This window comes from Phaethon aethereus (genome assembly GCF_964289735.1).
Source record: "Phaethon aethereus genome assembly, chromosome: 1".
NCBI classification, from domain to species: Eukaryota; Metazoa; Chordata; class Aves; order Phaethontiformes; family Phaethontidae; genus Phaethon; species Phaethon aethereus.
The window spans coordinates 211,050,923-211,069,470 of record NC_138575.1 but is presented as its reverse complement, the minus strand read 5'-3'; the positions used below and the strand labels follow the sequence as shown (position 1 = coordinate 211,069,470).

General features: G+C 44.3%; 1 protein-coding gene across 1 annotated transcript in view; it reads left to right on the top strand.

The window, feature by feature from the left end:
• The window catches only part of HEPHL1 (hephaestin like 1), a gene marked incomplete at both ends in the record, with an annotated part of 38,323 nt that overhangs the window by 5,709 nt on the left and 14,066 nt on the right, over window positions 1-18,548 (top strand). Inside the window, 11 exons of the mRNA XM_082001326.1 lie at window positions 3,980-4,224; window positions 5,018-5,230; window positions 7,026-7,205; window positions 8,211-8,465; window positions 9,488-9,656; window positions 10,378-10,517; window positions 10,684-10,815; window positions 13,356-13,567; window positions 14,009-14,159; window positions 15,314-15,526; window positions 17,713-17,926. Of these exons, the coding sequence (XP_081857452.1) occupies window positions 3,980-4,224; window positions 5,018-5,230; window positions 7,026-7,205; window positions 8,211-8,465; window positions 9,488-9,656; window positions 10,378-10,517; window positions 10,684-10,815; window positions 13,356-13,567; window positions 14,009-14,159; window positions 15,314-15,526; window positions 17,713-17,926 (2,124 nt within the window). The remainder of the gene's footprint in view (window positions 1-3,979; window positions 4,225-5,017; window positions 5,231-7,025; window positions 7,206-8,210; window positions 8,466-9,487; window positions 9,657-10,377; window positions 10,518-10,683; window positions 10,816-13,355; window positions 13,568-14,008; window positions 14,160-15,313; window positions 15,527-17,712; window positions 17,927-18,548) is intronic.

Sequence of the window (18,548 nt, the reverse complement as noted above, 5' to 3'; positions counted from 1 at the left end):
AGAACTGTTGTCAAAGACAGGAGATGAAAGGTCAGCAGGACACTATCCTGAAGCCGAGAAAATATCCAAGGGACTCTGGAGATGGGTGGTAAGAAACTGCAGCGTGGGAAATGCACTGGTACAAATGGCACTGTCAGCAGAGACTTCATGGAGTACTGAGAAGGAGCTCTCACTGAAAGAAAGAAGAGGAACAGGGGGGGAAACCTCTGTGTCCCACTGATGGAGCAGCAGGGGCCATGGTACTGAGCCTGTGCCACCTCCCTCTGACATATCCACTGGCTGCACTGTGGTGCTGGGTAGAGGTACCAGCGCAACAATGTGGCCACATGCCCATCATCCAGGTATCTGGGAGTGCAGAGGACTCGCTCGAACCCATGCATCCTTTCTATGAGCTTCCTGTGGCTGATACCACTAGCTCCAGTTGTGGTTAGTCTTTCTGCTAAAGGAATTTAAGCACTGTAATGTGCAGCACAGCAACACTTGTAAAGACGCACAGAGCTACCAGCTACTTGCAAGGCTGAAGTGGGCACACAGAAGTCCTCATTGATGAAATGGGGCAGCCTGGACATCCAGAGTGGGACTCACAACAACCAGTGTACTCTGTTCTTGGGTACTGAGGGCAACCAAAAGGATGTGCTGAAAATACATGTCTCTGTATAGGTAGAACTGGGCTCTACCCCACCCAGACAGAAGGAGGAATGAGGCTGAAGTGTCTGCACTCTAAGAAACTCCTAAACATCAGGGCATTTTGGGTAGTTCAGAGTGTGGCTCCAGAAGGAAAGGAAACCATGAAAGAGCCTGAGTCTGTAACGCAACAGCAAGGGCATCAGTGGCATGTAGGATTTGTCTCACAGAGTTGATTGGTTGTTTTGTTCTGGATAATGATTAAGCAAAACCCATAATTATCAGGGCCAAGAGGCCATTTTCATGCTCCTTTCATGCTGTGATCCCTTTCTGGCTCCATGACTCTTGCATTGCTTGGTGCTCTGCATAGAAGAGCATCACCTCTGTTGTGAGCGGCTGCAGCTGATACTTTCTGCACTGACAGTGGGGTCTGCAGCTCTGAATGGGTGGAGGATTTGAATGGGCCTCCTTTCAGAAAGCTGGCACTAAAAAGACTTCTTTGCCTGACTCCTGGATGGCTTTAAGTAGGAGACAGGCACAGATCTAGCCAACAGAGATGCTACAGCATGGCTTTAGGCACTGAGGAAGTCTCCGGTGCCTAAATCCACAGGGTTTTCTCAGGGTGATTTCTTGAACCTCCATACCTAATTGGATTTTGGGATCTATGCATTTAAAGGAGTCAGGCTCATGTCAAGTGTTTGACAAAGCCTGATCAAGAAGTGCATTTTTCTGGGGTATTGCTCTGCTTCTGCAGGAGATACAACGTGTCCCAGGGGCATGAAGTTACGGAAGAGTGTGCTATGATGTCTGGCCAGAAAGCCAAGGGCATAAGGGCATTGTCATCATGGGGAAAGCATGGTGCCACTGCAGCACCTCCATTAAAATATTTGATGGCTGATGAAAATGAAAAAAATTCTGTTGAAAAAGATGTCCTGAAAATAAGTACTTTCTGAAAAAAACCCTCTGATTTTTTCTAGAGAAATTTTCTTAGAAACCATTCTAAAAAATCAATTTATGATTCTAATTAAGGCATAGCCTTATATGAATACATTGCCATGAGGTAAGGAAGCATGTGCATTTACACTGCATTACTATAGACACCACCTACTACTCTGTGGTAAGGGCTCTTGTAGCAGCTCTGCCCCTCAGGCACTGGAAGGTATCTTCTTTGTGTGTCCAAAGAAGGACAATGAAGCTGGTAAAGAGTCTAGAGCACAAGCCTTATGAGGATTGGCTGAGGGAACTGGGGTTGCTTAGCCTGAAGAAAAGGAGGCTCAGGGCAGGCCTCATTTCTCTCTACAACTACCTGAAAGGAGGTTGTAACAAGGTGTGTGTTGGTCTCTTCTCCCAAGTAACTAGCGATAGGACAAGAGGAAATGGCCTCAAGTTGTACCAGGCGAGGTTTAGACTGGATATTAGGGAAAATTTCTTAACCAGATGGGTTTTCAAACATTGGAACAGGCTGCCCAGGAAAGTGGTTGAGTCACCATCCCTAAAGGTATTTAAAAGATATGTAGATGTGGTGCTTAGGAACACGGTTTAGTGGTGAACTTGGCAGTACTAGGTTAATGGTTGGACTTGGGGGTCTTAAAGGTCTTTTCCAACCTAAAGGATTCTATGATACTATGATTCTTCTCAGGGAGCCTGATGTGACTTGCCAGGTCTTGCTGTGCACACAGTTACCGTAGAGCTGCTAATTCACTGAATATCCAGACTTCTTGGCAACTCATTCTTTAACCATGCTTTTGGGGTGTATCTATCTGACAGATGTTATTCTGTGAAGCAGACTGAGAAGCTTCTGCCCCTTCCCCTCCATCCTAGCCAACTGTTTCCGCCACAGCAGTATCACTGGCAACATTTTCATTTGTGCCAAAATAGCTCTTGCCTTGTTATAAAGTACATTTTTCAAATGAAAAAGCATTCTTTTTGGAGGCTTTTATAGGATCTGGTTTAGACAGTGGCCACGGAGTTGTAATGACCACAGATGGAGGAACGTTGTGAGTTATGGCATCAACCAGAGATGGCTTGAAAAGGGATCTTATGGTGAAGAAATTATAGCAAATCATAACTTTCAACTCGTGTGACATCCAACACTTATGTTGCTGGCACTGCACAAAAGCACCTAAACAAAATGGGCTCAAGCAGGTGAACGGGCCAGTCACAAAAACTCGCTCTAAATATGAAATTGCTATATTTCTGCCATTGACACTTCAGGAAAAGATTTTTATGAGTTTGTTAGGAAGCATGAAAGTTCAAACAATCTCCAGGTGATGTGAAAATTCATGGAGTTCACTGCTGGTTGTGTGGAAAAGGAGTTAGTTTCTACCCTCTTTGTGTGGGATATTTAGAGATGAAGAAGGTGTATCATACTTGTCAGCTGTAACCTGGAAAGAAGTAAAAAAATATTTTATGTCATAACAGGTGGGATGAACATGGGTTGCCAGTATGATGTTACAGTTAAAAGGGAAAAACTAATTCCCAGTTATGTATTGACTGGGAGCACCTCTGGCTTTAGCTGGAATATTATTTGCCTATTGTGTGAAGGTCCTGTGATCAGGCTTCAAAAAAAGATAGAGAATTATTGGAAGACTTTCAGAAAAGAAAAATTTGTGGCATAAAGAATGTCAGTGTACTTGGTTTGTCCAGCAGAAGGGTAGGAGGCAATTTAGTCAATTAATTAAGACTTATGCAAGTGCCTGCATAAAAAAGAAGCTCTTGATGGTATGTGGCTGCTTTGATCTGAGAAAGAGCTTGATGGGAAACAGTGGTTGGAGTGTGGAGCTAGATGATATTAGACTACAAATGCAATTCAGGATTCGAAGGGAGCAGGTATTTAATAGCTATAATATGTCAACCACTGACCCTGTGGTGGGTTCTCCATCACTTGAAGTTGCTACATACATAGACTCTGGAATGTAGAAATTATGCATTTCATGCAAAAAATATTTCATGCTACTCTTCTGGTGTGTCAAATCAGTTAATTAGAATTGTTCTTATTGGCTTTTTAAAAAACTTAAGTTGGTTTTCTTTTCCTTCTGAACAGTCATGCTTTCAGATGTGAGGTTTCAAACCTTCAAAAGAGGGAGAAGCTGCTAAAATGGTACAGAAAGGTTTGAGTGGCTGGTCATCAAGTGAAGACTTGTAACCGTGCTAAAGACCAGACCTGCAAGTAGCATGATAGTTACTGTGCAGAAAGCGGCTTGGACTCTGCTCGCGCTGTCCAGGTTTACTCCTCAGCTTTTATTCCACCAGCTATGTGATATGTGCCAGGGAACTACGTATCTGCACTGCAAGCACCAGTTATTAGATCAAAGGAGTTTTTCTGTCTCTCAATATTTTCCCTTCCTAACACTAGGTTTGCAAGTGTGTATGCAACAAGAGGAGCCAACCGGATAGGACGTGTGTACAAAAAGGCTATTTTTAGGCAATTCACAGATGACACTTACTCCCAGGAGATACCCAAAGCAGCCTGGCTGGGGTTCCTTGGGCCAGTCCTGAAGGCAGAAGAAGAGGATGTCTTTATAGTACATCTAAAAAACTTTGCTTCCCGCCCGTACTCTGTGCATCCACATGGGGTCTTCTATGACAAAGACTCTGAAGGTAAAAGCTGGTTTTCCCTTTCTCTTTTCTCTTTTACTCTCCTTTCCCCTGGAGTAGCTAAATTCATGGCTAAAAGTTTGTCCAAGAATTTATTGTTCTGGCCATTGACATCAGAGTACTTTAGATCACCCTCTCTTAAACATCGGTAATTGCAGCTGGTGACTAAAAACAGGAACAGCCTCATCTCTTAAAACTTTTTGCCACAAACCTTCAACGCCTGGGATAAATCCAATGCTGAAACAGGTTAGGTGGGTCTTTTTTCCTGAATTATTTTGCTGAATTATAAGTCACCGAAGCACCTCCCCACCTTCCTTCTACTTCTAGCCTGTTTGAACGGATGGAGTTCTTGTAAGTAAATTTTTCCTCTCCATAGGGCTATAACAAGCCTGATTAAATTTTCAGAATCCCAAACCTATGCATGTGTATTTTGGTTAGAGAACTGTATGGATTTGCCTACATTCATTACTCTCACCAGTGTTCTGAGAGAAGATACACAATGTTAGCTGACAAAATTTGTAGATGGCTGATGAGAGTAAAGAGCCAAGGAAAGAGCAGAACCTGTTAATGCATTTTTAAAATTTTGTCTACTGATAAATAATGGATTTCAATTCTCAATATTTTTTTGATGGTTTTACTAGAAATTCTGTATTTTTTCACAGTTTCTCAGTGATTGTGTTTGTGAGTGCTGTTATTATTTTATAAACCTGTGATAAAATAGAAGAAATTACACATTTATTTAAGGAAAACAGTTAAGAGGGGACTAAAAGCTTCCTTTTTCCCTTTAATGTATTAGGAGCACTTTACCCTGATGGAACTGGTGGTAAAAGCAAAGAGGACGACTTTGTTGTTCCCGGTGGAAATTACACGTACACATGGCCAGTAAGGAAAGATTATTCCCCAACTTTGGCAGACTCAGACTGCTTGACTTGGATTTACCATTCTCACATTGACACACCAAGAGATATTGCATCTGGTTTAATTGGGCCACTGCTGGTTTGTAAAAAAGGTACTGAGCCAGAAACACTGATAAAGCAAGCCCCTCTGCCAAGCTTGGCATCTTAACAGTCATTTTTGCTTACAGGTATAAACATGATGGTCTAGAGTCTATCCCTACATAGCCCATAAAAAGGGGCAAGGAATAGCTGGGCCATTCCAGGAGCATGCCAGGGTAGGTATTGTAGCTCTGGGACAACCCCCTTCCTGCTCCCCTTTGGCTTCACGAGAGATCTACCTCGGCTGGTGGAGGGACTGCAGCATGCTCTGTGGCCAGCTGGTCATGGCCAAGACCAATTTTAGGACAAGCAAAGGACTCATTGCCCAGGAAACGAAATTAGGTTTGGGCGGGTGACTTCGGCATTGCCATTTACATATTTGAAACCCCGATGTTCTTTGTCATTTTTTCACCATATGGATTAGAAACTAATTTTTGCCCACAAGTTGTATATCACAACCATACGGGGATGTGCCCTGAACGGCTGAGGTGACAGCCAGTCCTGTGTTCTTTATAGCCTGCTAATTTTGTGCTGGAGCTGTCAGGGACCATGTACTGTCCCTCTCCTCTCTATCAGCTGAGCTGTCACCCCCTCTTCCCCGGGCATGTGGAAATCTGCCACTTCTTTCCAGTACCTCCCACAGTACGAAATCAGCCCTAATTTTATATACAGAACATATAAGTGAAGCAGGTTTTATATATGAAGAAGATAAACACTTCTACATGGAAAAGATGGGCCTCGTCTCCAGCTTAGCTCATACAATTAAAATATTTCAGACTTTTTCTCTCCTGGAGAGCCTTTGAAATCTGCAGAACTGCCTGAATATGTGAAACTGAGCCAATGTCTATGCGATAATACATGAAGCTAGAAGATAGTACATTCAGAACGATCCTAGCCTGAAAGGCCAGGTTATCTGCATGTTTTGTCTTGAATTCCTCAAGGAGAATATATGCATGATGTTACTGCTGTAGTCCTCCATCCAGCAGCAGTGGGTGGCTCCTTACAGGACTGACAGCATGGCTCTGGGGCTCCCTCCCATAGGACACAGGGGAAGCAAAGGCTTTCATGAGTTCAGAAGTAGACTGGATGATTAGATGAAATCTAAACCTGCCCGTGGTTAATAATAGACTACTCAGTATCACCACTCCTATAGTCTCAGGTTGTTCCCCAAATGGTCACTCAGATAATGATACTGAACTTAGCCTGAAGATTATATTCATCCTGCCTTCAGTCTGTTTAAATTTAAATATCTAGTCCTAGATAATTGTTGAGGCTTCCTCGTTAGTCCATGGAGAGTGAGCCACGTTTAGAAGACCATTCTGAGGGTATGGTTCACCAGTTGCTTCAATGCAACAGAAATGCAGGCTACCACTTGCCTTTCCTTAATTCCTGGTCAAAAAAAATGTCTCTGGTTTCTGGCTGGGTCAGGCCTATGACCTGGCTCGCTGTGCAGGCACACAGATGCTAACACTGACTAAAAGGCAGGGTTGGGTGCAGTGGGCCACAGACAGGGAAAATGGGACCACAGATATTGGCAGGTACTTGTGCTTATGTCAAATCAAAGAGATCCTGAAATATCAACTTGACTTAGATGAGATGAACTGCCTTCTAGAGGCACCCATCTGTTCAAAGGCTGTTGGAGGGGGGTCAAGATGTCTTAGAACAGCAAAAATTAGGTGAGATTCATCCTGCCCTATAGATCACAGGCAGAGCACCTTATTTACTTGAGTGTTCCAAAGTTATTGTCACTTTTAATTTCAATCTCCTCCAAGGCATTTTTTATCACTTTCCTTTTCGTTTGTAATTTAGGAACTGCAGATGAGACCTCAATAGAAGGGACTGGTGCTGCTAACGCTTTTGCCCTGATGTTTAGCATTGTAGATGAAAACTTCAGTTGGTACCTTGATGAGAATATAAACATCTTCTGCTTAGAACCAGCCACAGTTGACAAAGACGATGAAGGTTTCCAGACCAGCAACCGAATGCATGGTGAGCAGGACTCTCGAGCATATGATGACCTACAGCAGTGACCCGGCTCTTTTTGTTTCAGTAGGACTTTCTGACCCTTGTGATATCTCTCCTTTATCTGCATCAGCAAGGAATGGGTCAGGATGTTGCAGTACTGTGTTGATAAAAAGCCTCTCCCTAAATACAGCACAACACACTGGTTTGCAGAAAGGAGATTTGGCTTTCATGCCCAGCTCTGCCACTTGTTTAGCATTTTATCTTAGGTAACAGATTTAAGCCATTTGGTGACTGTTTGACCGGCTGTGGAAAGAGAGAAGCAAGTTGCAGAGCACTTTGAGATGTGTGTACTGGAGGAGTCCAGCATTTCTCAAACGGCCTCATGGATGGTGGGCTGGCTGGTGCAACCACTCCTGCCCTTCAGAGATCCATTGGCCAATAGTACTTTGTGCCATTTGGAGATCTGCTGTAAGAAGTTAAATCCACATATTTCTCTGTATTTATTTTGGTTGTTCCATGGAGCCTAGGAGCTAAAATATTTTGCAAAATATGAGTCTCACTCTCCTAATGTCCTGATACATTGTCAGGTGTGGAAGCCAAGGAAGGGAGAGCTGACTAGACCGATTTGACTGATATAATGATTTTCAAGTCCAAATTGCTTAAGTCTGGCATGTAATGGTATATTTATGACTCAGAATAAGAGGAAATAGGTTTCAGACATGCTAAATGGCTGCAGAACAAGTTAACGTCATTATCAGGCCTTTTTGGTGATGACTTGGCCTTTGCAACATCTTGATATGACCCAGAAAGTTTTTCACAGACCCAGCCAGAGAATTTGGTCCCTTTGATCATCCAAGCTGTAAGCTGTATGTTCAAAATGTTACTTTTCATCAAGTGACAGCCTTATTCAGTATGTTCATTCAGACAGTTTTTTTTCTGGGCCAGGAAAGGATCATCCTTAGAAATGAGGTCAGAGGTACTTGACACTTCTCTTTCACCTCTCATAGAGTCTCATACTTTTGTTTTTAGCTATTAATGGTTATATTTATGGCAATCTCCCCGGCTTGGAGATGTGTGCTGACACTTCCATGTCCTGGCACTTGTTTGGCATGGGAAGCGAGATAGATATCCACGCCGCGTATTTCTACGGCCACACGTTCACTAACAGAGACCAGAGGGCAGATGTCATCGGTCTGTTCCCAGCAACGTTCATCACAGCGGAGATGAATCCCGGGAACCCCGGGAGGTGGCTGATAACGTGCCAGGTTAATGAGCACTTACGAGGTACGCTGCTATAGATCTCCCTGATCCTTTCAGAAGTTCCAGCCTCTGTTATGCTTGGAAAAGAAAACTGAGAGATGTTTCCAGGGGAAGCAGGACTTGACACTTTTTTCTGACTAACTGAACACTTTGGAACTATTTCACCAGATAAACATCATGAATATGAGTTTAGTCATCAGCAGAAATTATACAAATCTTCAGCTGGTACGAATTACTTAGCTGTGTAACTCACATGAGGAAGTCTTGCTAGACCCAGAGCTGACACCACACTTTCTATGTAAACTGGAGATTTTGATGAGAAATGAGAGGAGCTTTCATCATCACTTTTTTGTTGTAGAAAAAGTACTTACAGATAAAGAAAAATTATGCCAGCTGAACACTTCATTTTCCTTTACAGGGATCAGACAAAAATTGGCAGTGTTTTCAAAAACCTTTACGTGAAGGAATTCAATGGTGATGTTGTGATATTGTTGTGGTACGAGAGCCCGAAAGCACGTATCATAAACTAGGTCTCATGACAGCGGGCAACGTATAATTATATCGGAGACGAGTTGGGAGGATTTTTACTTTTAAGAACTTGCACATTGATTTCAGTGGGATTTGCATCAGGCAAAACAGACTTGATTTTGGCAAGCAACAAGTACCTTCAGTGTGGTAAAAACCAGCCTCTATTTCAGTGAAAGGCAAGAGGAGATTATGCCATTTTGCACACTTCAGGAGGCACTCTGACTCCCAAAACCAGTCTACCATCCTTACCCAGATTAAGGAATTGAGTAAATAAGCCCACTAAAGAGTGTCATTGATGTCAGCGGATTTCACCTGTGGCATGAAGTACCACCTTGCAAGAGGGGATGCTAGCATCTGGCCCAGTGTAGGACGAGGAAGTCTTTAAAAATAAAAATTTACCCTAGTAATGTTTTCCAATACATGTAGCTCCTAGAGGGTTTTGAATGTGCTTTTGTATCCATGAAACTGCTGACTCCACAGTTGGCCCAGAACTGTCTCCAGACTCTTTCTCCTTGCAGGTGGCATGGAGGCTCTATATGATGTTCAGATCTGCCAAAAAAACCTGTCTCGGCCTTCACCACTTAGTCACAAGAGAAGATATTACATCGCTGCTGAAGAAGTGCTCTGGAATTATGGACCTGACGGTTATGATAAATTTACGGGGCAGGGTTTAAATGCCACTGGCAGGTAAGCTTTCTTGTCCTCTCCTGTTGTGCTTTAATTTCAGGAGTCTGGGTGAGACTTCCCTAGTGATTCACCAGGGCTAGGTCCTGCACTGTTATTAATTTTAATTGAAAGGGGCAGGGAGGAATGGACTGAAACAACCTAGCTGGGAAGTTAGATTTGTAACTGCGATGCTCAGAGTTGCCTTCTGGAAGCACTTGTCTCGCTCCATTAAGTCCATGGAGAAAGTGAGCCCTGGTGAGGTATGCGAAGTTCAGCAGAGTTAATGACCCTGCGTCGAGACTCCTCAGGCAGCTTGCACGCTTGCAATCAGTGTATCTCAGAGGTGCAATAATGGTAGATTTTTCCCCCCTGTTATTACCGATGAAGATGAATTGTATTACAGTATCTCCCAGGAAAACTAAGGAGGATTAGAGACACATTGTGCACAGGTAATGGCACAGGCCTTGCCCTGAAGTAGTTAGTGGTGAACTGACGTAGATCTTGCCCTAAGAAAATTGGGGTTAAACACATGGAAGTCTACTGCACAATGAATGCCTATTTGTTAACTAATTTATAACTGTAATTCAGAGCAGTAATACCTCCTTTAATTTGCTAGAGAAGTGCATGCAAACTACTAACTTGGGGGGTCATTTGTGTGGCTGGAGTAGTAACTTCATCATATAATGAAAGGTTTTGCCTGAACCCCCAGCTATTTAACCAGTCCGATTTGTTAATTCCACAGTGAATCTGCAATATATTTCACACAAGGGACTGATAGAATAGGAGGGCAATACTGGAAAGTTCGCTATGTGGAATATACTGACGCAACATTCAGCAAGAAGAAGACTCAGTCAGAGGACATGAAGCACCTGGGAATACTTGGTACAGTGAATATTTTCCCCTCCTGTCATTACATTGGGTTTGAATGCAGATCCACTTGGATGCAGAGGGGAATTTTGTGCATGGAGCTGCCAGTCAGCCCCCTCTTGCTTAGATGGAAATATGTTAGAGGGCAGTTCTTATGCCTTCCCTCATTCTTTTTTTTAAGGCCCCGTTATAAAAGCTGAAGTGGGAGATACAGTGCTAGTCACTTTTGCCAACAATGCCAAAAGGAGCTATAGCATTATGGCCCACGGTGTGAGCTTCAGCAAGCTGTCAGAAGGTGCTCCCTACTTAGATGGTAAGTTTTGACTGTACTGCTCTATTGTCACACCCAGAATACCTGAGCCTGAAGATCTTTTGTTGCTCTGCAGGTTTGCCCTTTTTGTGGACGTTAAGGCACAGAAGGGATGATTTGATTAGTTTGTATCTACCCCACATGTCACAATGCACAGGACTTCCCAGTCTGCCTCTGTACTGGTTCTTCCCCTTGGACATGTGTCAGACAAGGCATCTGAAAGTAGCTGAGGTCCATGTTGAGCAAAAGTCAGAAGCCCAGTCTAATTTATATTATATAGTTCTAATCTTATATCGCTCAGCTGCGGTCAGCGGACCTCCTCTGGACATGGTCCAGAAGAATGAAGCTTAGGACCTGGCATGGTGCCCCTGCTGAGTCTTTGGATACAGCTATTCACATGGTCTGAGTTACTTCACTCCTGATTCTCTAATCCAGGTCAGGCATTGCCCTTGCTTCACTGTCAGGACAGTCAGTGTCGGAGGCATCTTTTATCTGATCCTCCTGGAATATGAAGCAGTGATAATCCTTATTAATCCTCATAAATATACAAACGCTGAAACGGAGCATTTACGGCTTCCTCTCACTTTGTGCAAGGACAGGATCTTTATCACCTACGTTTAACCATTAAATGATAACTGTCATGTTTAACTGGTAGGTACCTTCTTCAGTCAGTGACAACAAACAACCCCTTCAGAGGGTGAGAAGTCCCATTTACCTTGAACACCTATTTTAGGAGACAGTAGGTCACCCTCTGGAGATGCCTTTCTGTCTCACAGACTACAGAAAGAGCCTAGATTTTAGGTTAGGGACTAAGCTTTAGAGGGCTCAAATAAGATTAATTGCATTCCATCCATAGCGTTTGCAGAGAGAATATTGTGGTCTCTGAAAAAATCTTTTGTTGCATTTGCAACACTGAAAAGAAAGGTAGGTTTCTTCTTATCTAAATCACTTTGTTTCCACTACAACTTATCAGAAAGAAACTCACAGGACATAATCCCTCTTTTGAGAACTATGCTAAGACAGTTAGGTCAACGTGTAAAACTCATAACATTACACAATAAAATCAATACAAAAGGCTTTATTAAATTTTGCTCTCTCTGGTTGCTGACCTTGCAACACAACAAATTTGCCAGCAGGCCCCAATGCATCACAAGTTCAGCCTTGAAGTTATCTGCACACATCTTAATGCCACCTGTGCCAGATGTAGTTCCTTGGTGGGAGAGCAGCTTCCCTCTGCTCACAGTCCTGTTGTGCTTTCATTTAATGCTCCCTGGTAACAGCGCCCATCAGCATTGCACGCTTTGGTGTGGAGCAAAATCAAACTAAATCCTACAATTCAGCAGCAGTGTGTTCAGCATACGTCTGGGTCTTTGGGAAGGAACCTGCTCCAGACTCATCAGCAATCTTTCTGCCCCTTCTTCTCTCCTTGCAACCCCCATGTCTTGGGTTTCCACCGTATCTACCTACAGGTGTATACCGGTACAGCCCTACAGGGACTGTAGTTTTACACTGAAAGTAAATGGTTTTCAAAGGCCGTGTGCTGCTTATCCATGTGAAAATACTGTGCATAAACGTACCTACAGACATCTTTTTTCTACTGTAGGAAATGGAAATTTTCTCAGGAAATACTCTTCCATGTTGCGTTTGATAGCTGTCCGTTCTCACAGGGTTTTTACCCCCAAATCAGTCTGCAGCTGCCAGACACATCTGACTGTGCTGAGAAAATCCAGCCAATGGGTGCCTAAGCATTACACAAAATTTCCGGTTTGATCTTCCTCATAGCAAAGACCAAAAAGGTCACTTAGCACTTATTTTCTAAAAAGGGTGTAGAGATGACCCCTTTTCCCAACTTTCCTTTCAAGTCCCTTTTGTAAGTCCTTTCTGAGTGGATACCAACACTCTTTTACTGCGGCTAAATTATACGAGTGGTGCTACATCCGCCCTGTGCACAGCAGCAGACAATGGCCCAAATCCTTTAAAAGTATCTTCTAAAAACAGTAATAGCAACCGCCTTCCGGAGACTCTGGCAGAGGTTTCTGTGCATTGCTACAAAATCAAAAAGGAGCAATTACCAGGATCAGATTTGTTTTGAATTTCTAAACAGTCAGAGCTGCAGGTCCGCTCGCTGATGTAATTGCTTTGTTGGTGCTTAATGAAAATCCAGAGTCTGCGTTTGTGCTGCAGATGAATCCCACGATAAGGCAGATAAGCTACAAACATTGGAGGAAGCCGTTTAAGCAGAAGGATGAGCTCTACATGTCTTGTCTGATTGAATCCAGATAATCCAGATAGCCTCAGAAGGTGTCTGGGTGAAGCAGCTGAACTTGTCCTGTGGGGAACAGGCTTGGCTGTCCCCACGGCACAGGGCTCCGGTGGGATATCCCCATGGCATAAGTGCCCAGACTATGGGATGGTGCCTGAGCTGTGGCTGCAAGGAGGAGCTTGTCCACAGAAATCAGCAGCTATGTCTGACTCCCAGCTAACACATTCAGGAAGACCAAACCTTCCCGTAACCTTTGTGCTTCTCAATTTTCTCTCTGCAGGCTATCTGAAGCCAGGAGCCCACGTTAAGCCGGGTGAAACCTTCACGTACAAATGGAGGGTGCCTGAAAATGGAGGTCCAACAGAAAGTGACCCACCATGCCTGACCTATCTGTATTACTCAGCCACCGATGCCGTCAAGGACACCAACTCTGGCCTCGTGGGGCCTTTGCTGGTCTGTCGGAAGAACACGCTGAATCACGACGGGACGCAGGTGCCCAGTGCAGACATCTGCCTGTCCCTAACAGCAGGGTGGTGCACTGGGCAGGGGAGTTCCCATATGGGCCAGTTTGCCCAGTTCCCAGCTCAGTTTTAAGACATTAAACACATGTCATTTGTCAGGGTAAAAGCTGACCTAAGGGGATGGTTAGGAAGATGAAACTGGCATTCCCCAGTATTCAGGCTTGTCCCTAGGTTTTCCAACCTTTCCACGCACTTACTAGCAATGAATGCATCTTTCCATCCTCTGTAAGTAATGGGCACTTTATTTATCCTTCTGGTTGATGGAAGAGTGCCAATCTTGCAAGGATATAGTAAGAAGGCAGCTGCAATTCTGGGGGGAAAGAAATCCTTGCTAAAAAAAATTAATCATTTTTACTTGGATAATTCTGCACAGACTTTATTTTTAATGCCTTGGCTTCCTTCTTGGCTACAGAAAGGAATAGACAGAGAATTTTACCTCCTCTTTTCAATCTTCGATGAGAACGACAGCTGGTATCTGAATAAGAACATTGAAGCATTTACTGGAGACCCCTCAAAAGTAGATGAAAATGATGCAGACTTCAAGGAATCCAACAAAATGCATGGTATGAAATACCTAACATCTGTTAATGATACCTTTCCTTCAGTCATATTAGGAAGGTGAGTTGGCAGATTTTACCATCTGCTGACTGCAGTGCACTGGAGCGCATGTAGAAAGCTTAGTCACATTAGCAGTAAACGCATCCACCCACCACCTTCACCCGGAGAAAGGGAAGAGAGCGTAGCTTTTAGATACAACACTTGCGTCTAGAAAAAGGCGTAACGCCAGAGTCAGGCACCAACTGCAGAAAAGGCCAGTGTTCACTGGTGATTTACATTTCACTGCTGGCCTTGGCACTGACTCGGACAACGAAGATCCACGGCTCTGCCTTGCCAGCACCCACTCGGTCAGTGACCACCTCCAGCAGAGGAGGGGCAAAGACTAGGGGAACGATCAATAACATTTTAAAGCATCACTTATGGATGTAAGTATTTGTCTTTGGCATGGACGTCCTCCAAGTTATGCTTGACATGACTCACGTGAGCAAATCACACCACCTCTCTTTGCTTTAGTTTTCTGGAGAGCACTGAGAATATATACTGTTGGAGAGCCTTGGGGCTTTCTGTACTCATCTACTTTGTGCTTCTGTTATGAGGGGGTATCTCATACTAAAGTTTTGTCCTGCCATAGTATCTTTTAACCTGGCGATCACAGAGAGCATTTGAAGATTAGGGAGTTCAGCTTCCTAACACCCTTGTGAAAGAGATACATTTTGGAAATAAAAGTGGAAATCAAAGGCCAAAATAACATAAAAAGGCTCCACCAGAACTGAATTTATAACCTGGACTCTTTATGGCCCATTCCATGGCCTTAACGATCTGGTTATACATTCTCCAGACTGAAAGAAGGTACCAAATTTACACCCTTACCCGGTGTCTGTGAGGGTCCCTGATTCAGCTCGGAGAAGTGCTACATCACTGCAGAAGGCCATCATAAGATTTTACAGGCTAAAAAGAAAGGTAGAAGCTCAGAGTTTATAAGAACAGCGTTCCGCCGTTAAGCTGGTGTCATCCAGTGCTACCTTTGCTTCACAAAATGCCCCTTTAATTAATGCTGCGACTTGCTGAGTCGCAAATCTCTGGCCGGGGAGGTGGCAGGAGGCTCTGTGATGAGTTTCCACCTGCCTGCTGCCAACCGGGCTCTTTCCTTCTCCTCCAGCTGTCAACGGCTACTTGTTTGGTAACCTACCAGGCCTGGCCATGTGCAAGGATGACAAGGTCTCCTGGCACCTCATCGGGCTGGGCAGTCACTACGACATGCACGGGGTTCATTTTCAAGGCAACACCATCGACCTGAGAGGGACGACGAGGGATGGGCTGGCCTTGTTTCCTCATTTATCAGGCACAGCGCTGATGCAGCCAGACCGCGTGGGTACGTTCCTGAGCCCATCTAGGTGGTGGGGCACGTGCAGAAATCAGGCAGCCAAGATAACAGTCAGTGAGATGTCGGTGAGATGTTCTACTCTGCATCCCTCTGCATGAGGGAGCCTGAAAGCACAGGGACCACAGGGACCTGAGATCTCAGGCTGAGCTACTTTTCTAGCAAGGTGCCGTAAATCAGATATGTATGTGCACCAAAAAGCAGAAGCTTTGATGACTTTGGGATAGACAGGGCAGCAGGCAGACAGATAGCTGGTGGGGTGCTCACAGAATTTCCATAACTCTCAAAACAGACTTTTTTAGCAAAGATAAAATTCATTGCTATGTAATAGTCAGCATAATCTAAGGTATTTTAGGACTTCAGTAATAGTTATTCAATAATAGTTGGTCTTTAGGAGTTTCTACAGATGCGTATACATTAAAGACACTTTTAATTATCATGTATAATCCAATGATACATTCTTTAAACTCACAGGGGATGAATTCTTCGTTGGAGGCACTTCAGATAAGCTTCATGCCAAAGAGTGCAACGTTATTTTCTTTACCTTGGTGAAACTCTGTTTAAATCAACAGAGTCATCAGAGTTGTGCAAGGCCATGCCAAGGGCCATCCTTGGCTGGAGCACCTGATAGAAGTATCTGTTGGCCTTGTGTGCATGCATCAAGCCAGGGTCAGACTTCTGGCACTGGTGTCTGTAAGACAGCAGATTCTTTGCTTATGTATATCGCATCCATTTCTACCATCTGTCATGAAGCTGCACTGCAGGACTCACACTAAACAATATATTCTAGGAGATGATTATTTTTTGCCGGCTAACCCTCTACTGGCAATAGAGGAAATTGAATGAATTACCAGATCTTTATAATCACCAACGCCTGTGATTTTCCTTAACTGCATTTTATTTTACCTTTTTCATCACTTTTGTCCTAGAAGCACAAGGAATGACTGAGATCAAGTCTGGACAAAGCTGTGCTTCTAATTTTGGTTCCATCACCGACTCACATACAAAACAGCCCCGAAAGTGCTTTCCTCCTTCACATGAGTGCTAGCAGGTGGAGCTACACAGGACTACACTGTGGTCAGCTTCTGCTTGAGTAAATGGGAAGGAGGGTACAAATGTTAAAATCTGCCCACAGACATGCCAAAAGATGTTCTCACTGTCACTGCAGCCTTTGACCATCAAAGCTACAAAAAAATGGCCCATGATGGTTTGGCCTTTCATGGAGGGAGAACAAAGGGTCAGAAAGTTGCAGTTTAGCTCAATCATTTTTACACCATATAGGTGCATATAAACAAATGGTTATAAGCAGCATCTTCCTATTTGTTAGAGGCATTCTTGTATGATGGGTCTGTATCTGTATTGCAAAGTCTCTAAGAGGCCTCCATCAGCCTGATTACTCCAGACAACTGCAGGGGCTCAGTGGAGAGTCTCATGCACCCAGGGCTGGCACAGCGTCTCTGTGCTCAGGGACAACGAAACAGCATCTCTGAAACACACACCCTGTTTCTCTACGCCTTTATCGGTGTTTGCAATGCACAGTCCTCCTATGTCTTCTCATGCTCCCCATGGGCACGTCTGCAGCATGGGCAGCACTGGTGAAGCCTTACTGGCAAGCTTGTTCCTGCTGCCAGACCTCTTTTCAGAGCTCCCTTGGCTAAGCTAATCTAACTCAAATAGTTAGAAGTAATTTATGGAGATTATTGAGGGAAGATGGAGCAGGCTAGTCTTTCCAAGGGAGCAAAAAGTTGCTTCATGACTTACGGATCTCCATTTGTGCCTGCATTCACATTTGGCTTTTAGTTGGAGAACCTGTTATAATGCAGGAGTTACAGGCCACAACCCTGCGGTGTTTCGTGTGCATGTTTACTCTTGAGTGTGTGAATATTGGCCTGAAACCTCATCCTCTTAGTCTTGAGACCATAGAGCATGTGGTGACTAAAGGACATGATTGGTGCCTATCTATTTTATCAACTAGTTTCTCCTTCAGTCCCCTTAATTTTTCAAAGTCAGACGTCTCTGGGTGGTATAAGCATCCCCTTGCTTGGCTTTCCATGCAGTGTCATGGATTAGGTTTGTTTCAGGGCAGATCAGAGATGTACAAAGCACAGGACCTAATTTGCCAAGCTGCTTTTTAGAGTTTTTAAAATTGCCTAAATCTCATGAGCTTTCCTTTCCAGGCACATTCAAAGTGGTTTGCAGGACTTTTGATCACTTTGTTGGTGGGATGAAACATCTCTACGAGGTCAGCAGCTGCCGCAACACCACCCAAGCCCAGCAGCAGCGCGGAGCCATGAGGCTCTACTACATCGCTGCAGAGGAGGTGGAGTGGGACTACGCCTCAAATAAGAGCTCAGCACCAAAGATTTACAACACCAGCAGCTATGAAGAAAGGTACCCAAAGCAAAAAAGGCTCGTGGGCCTGGGGAACACTCATAGCGGAGAGGGAACTTAGAAGCATCTTTTCATGAAGGCAGCTTTGTTAGGAGGCACTCTTTGCCAAACAAAATAAGTGAAAATGTATGTCGTGGTTTAGCCCCAGCCGGCAACTAAGCACCACGCAGCCGCTCGCTCACTCTCCCTCCCACAGCGGGACGGGGGAGAGAATTAGGAAAAACCTCGTGGGTTGAGATAAACACGGTTTAATAGGACAGAAAGAAAGAAGGGAACAATAATGATAATACCAACAAAGGAATGTACAAGAACAAGTGATGCCCAATACAGAAATTGCTCACCACCCCGTGATCGACAGCCCGTCCCCGAGCAGCGATTTTCGCCCCCCCGGCCAACTCCAGTTTATGTACTGGGCATGACGTCGTATGGTAGGGAATATCTCTTTGGCCAGTCTGGGTCAGCTGTCCCGGCTGTGTCCCCTCCCAGCTCCCCGTGCACCCCCAGCCTGCTCGCTGGCAGGCCAGCACAAGAAGCTGGACTGTCCTTGACGGCTCAGCGACAACCCAAAACATCAGCACATTATCAACAGTTCCTCATCCCAAATCCAAAACACAGTCTCACA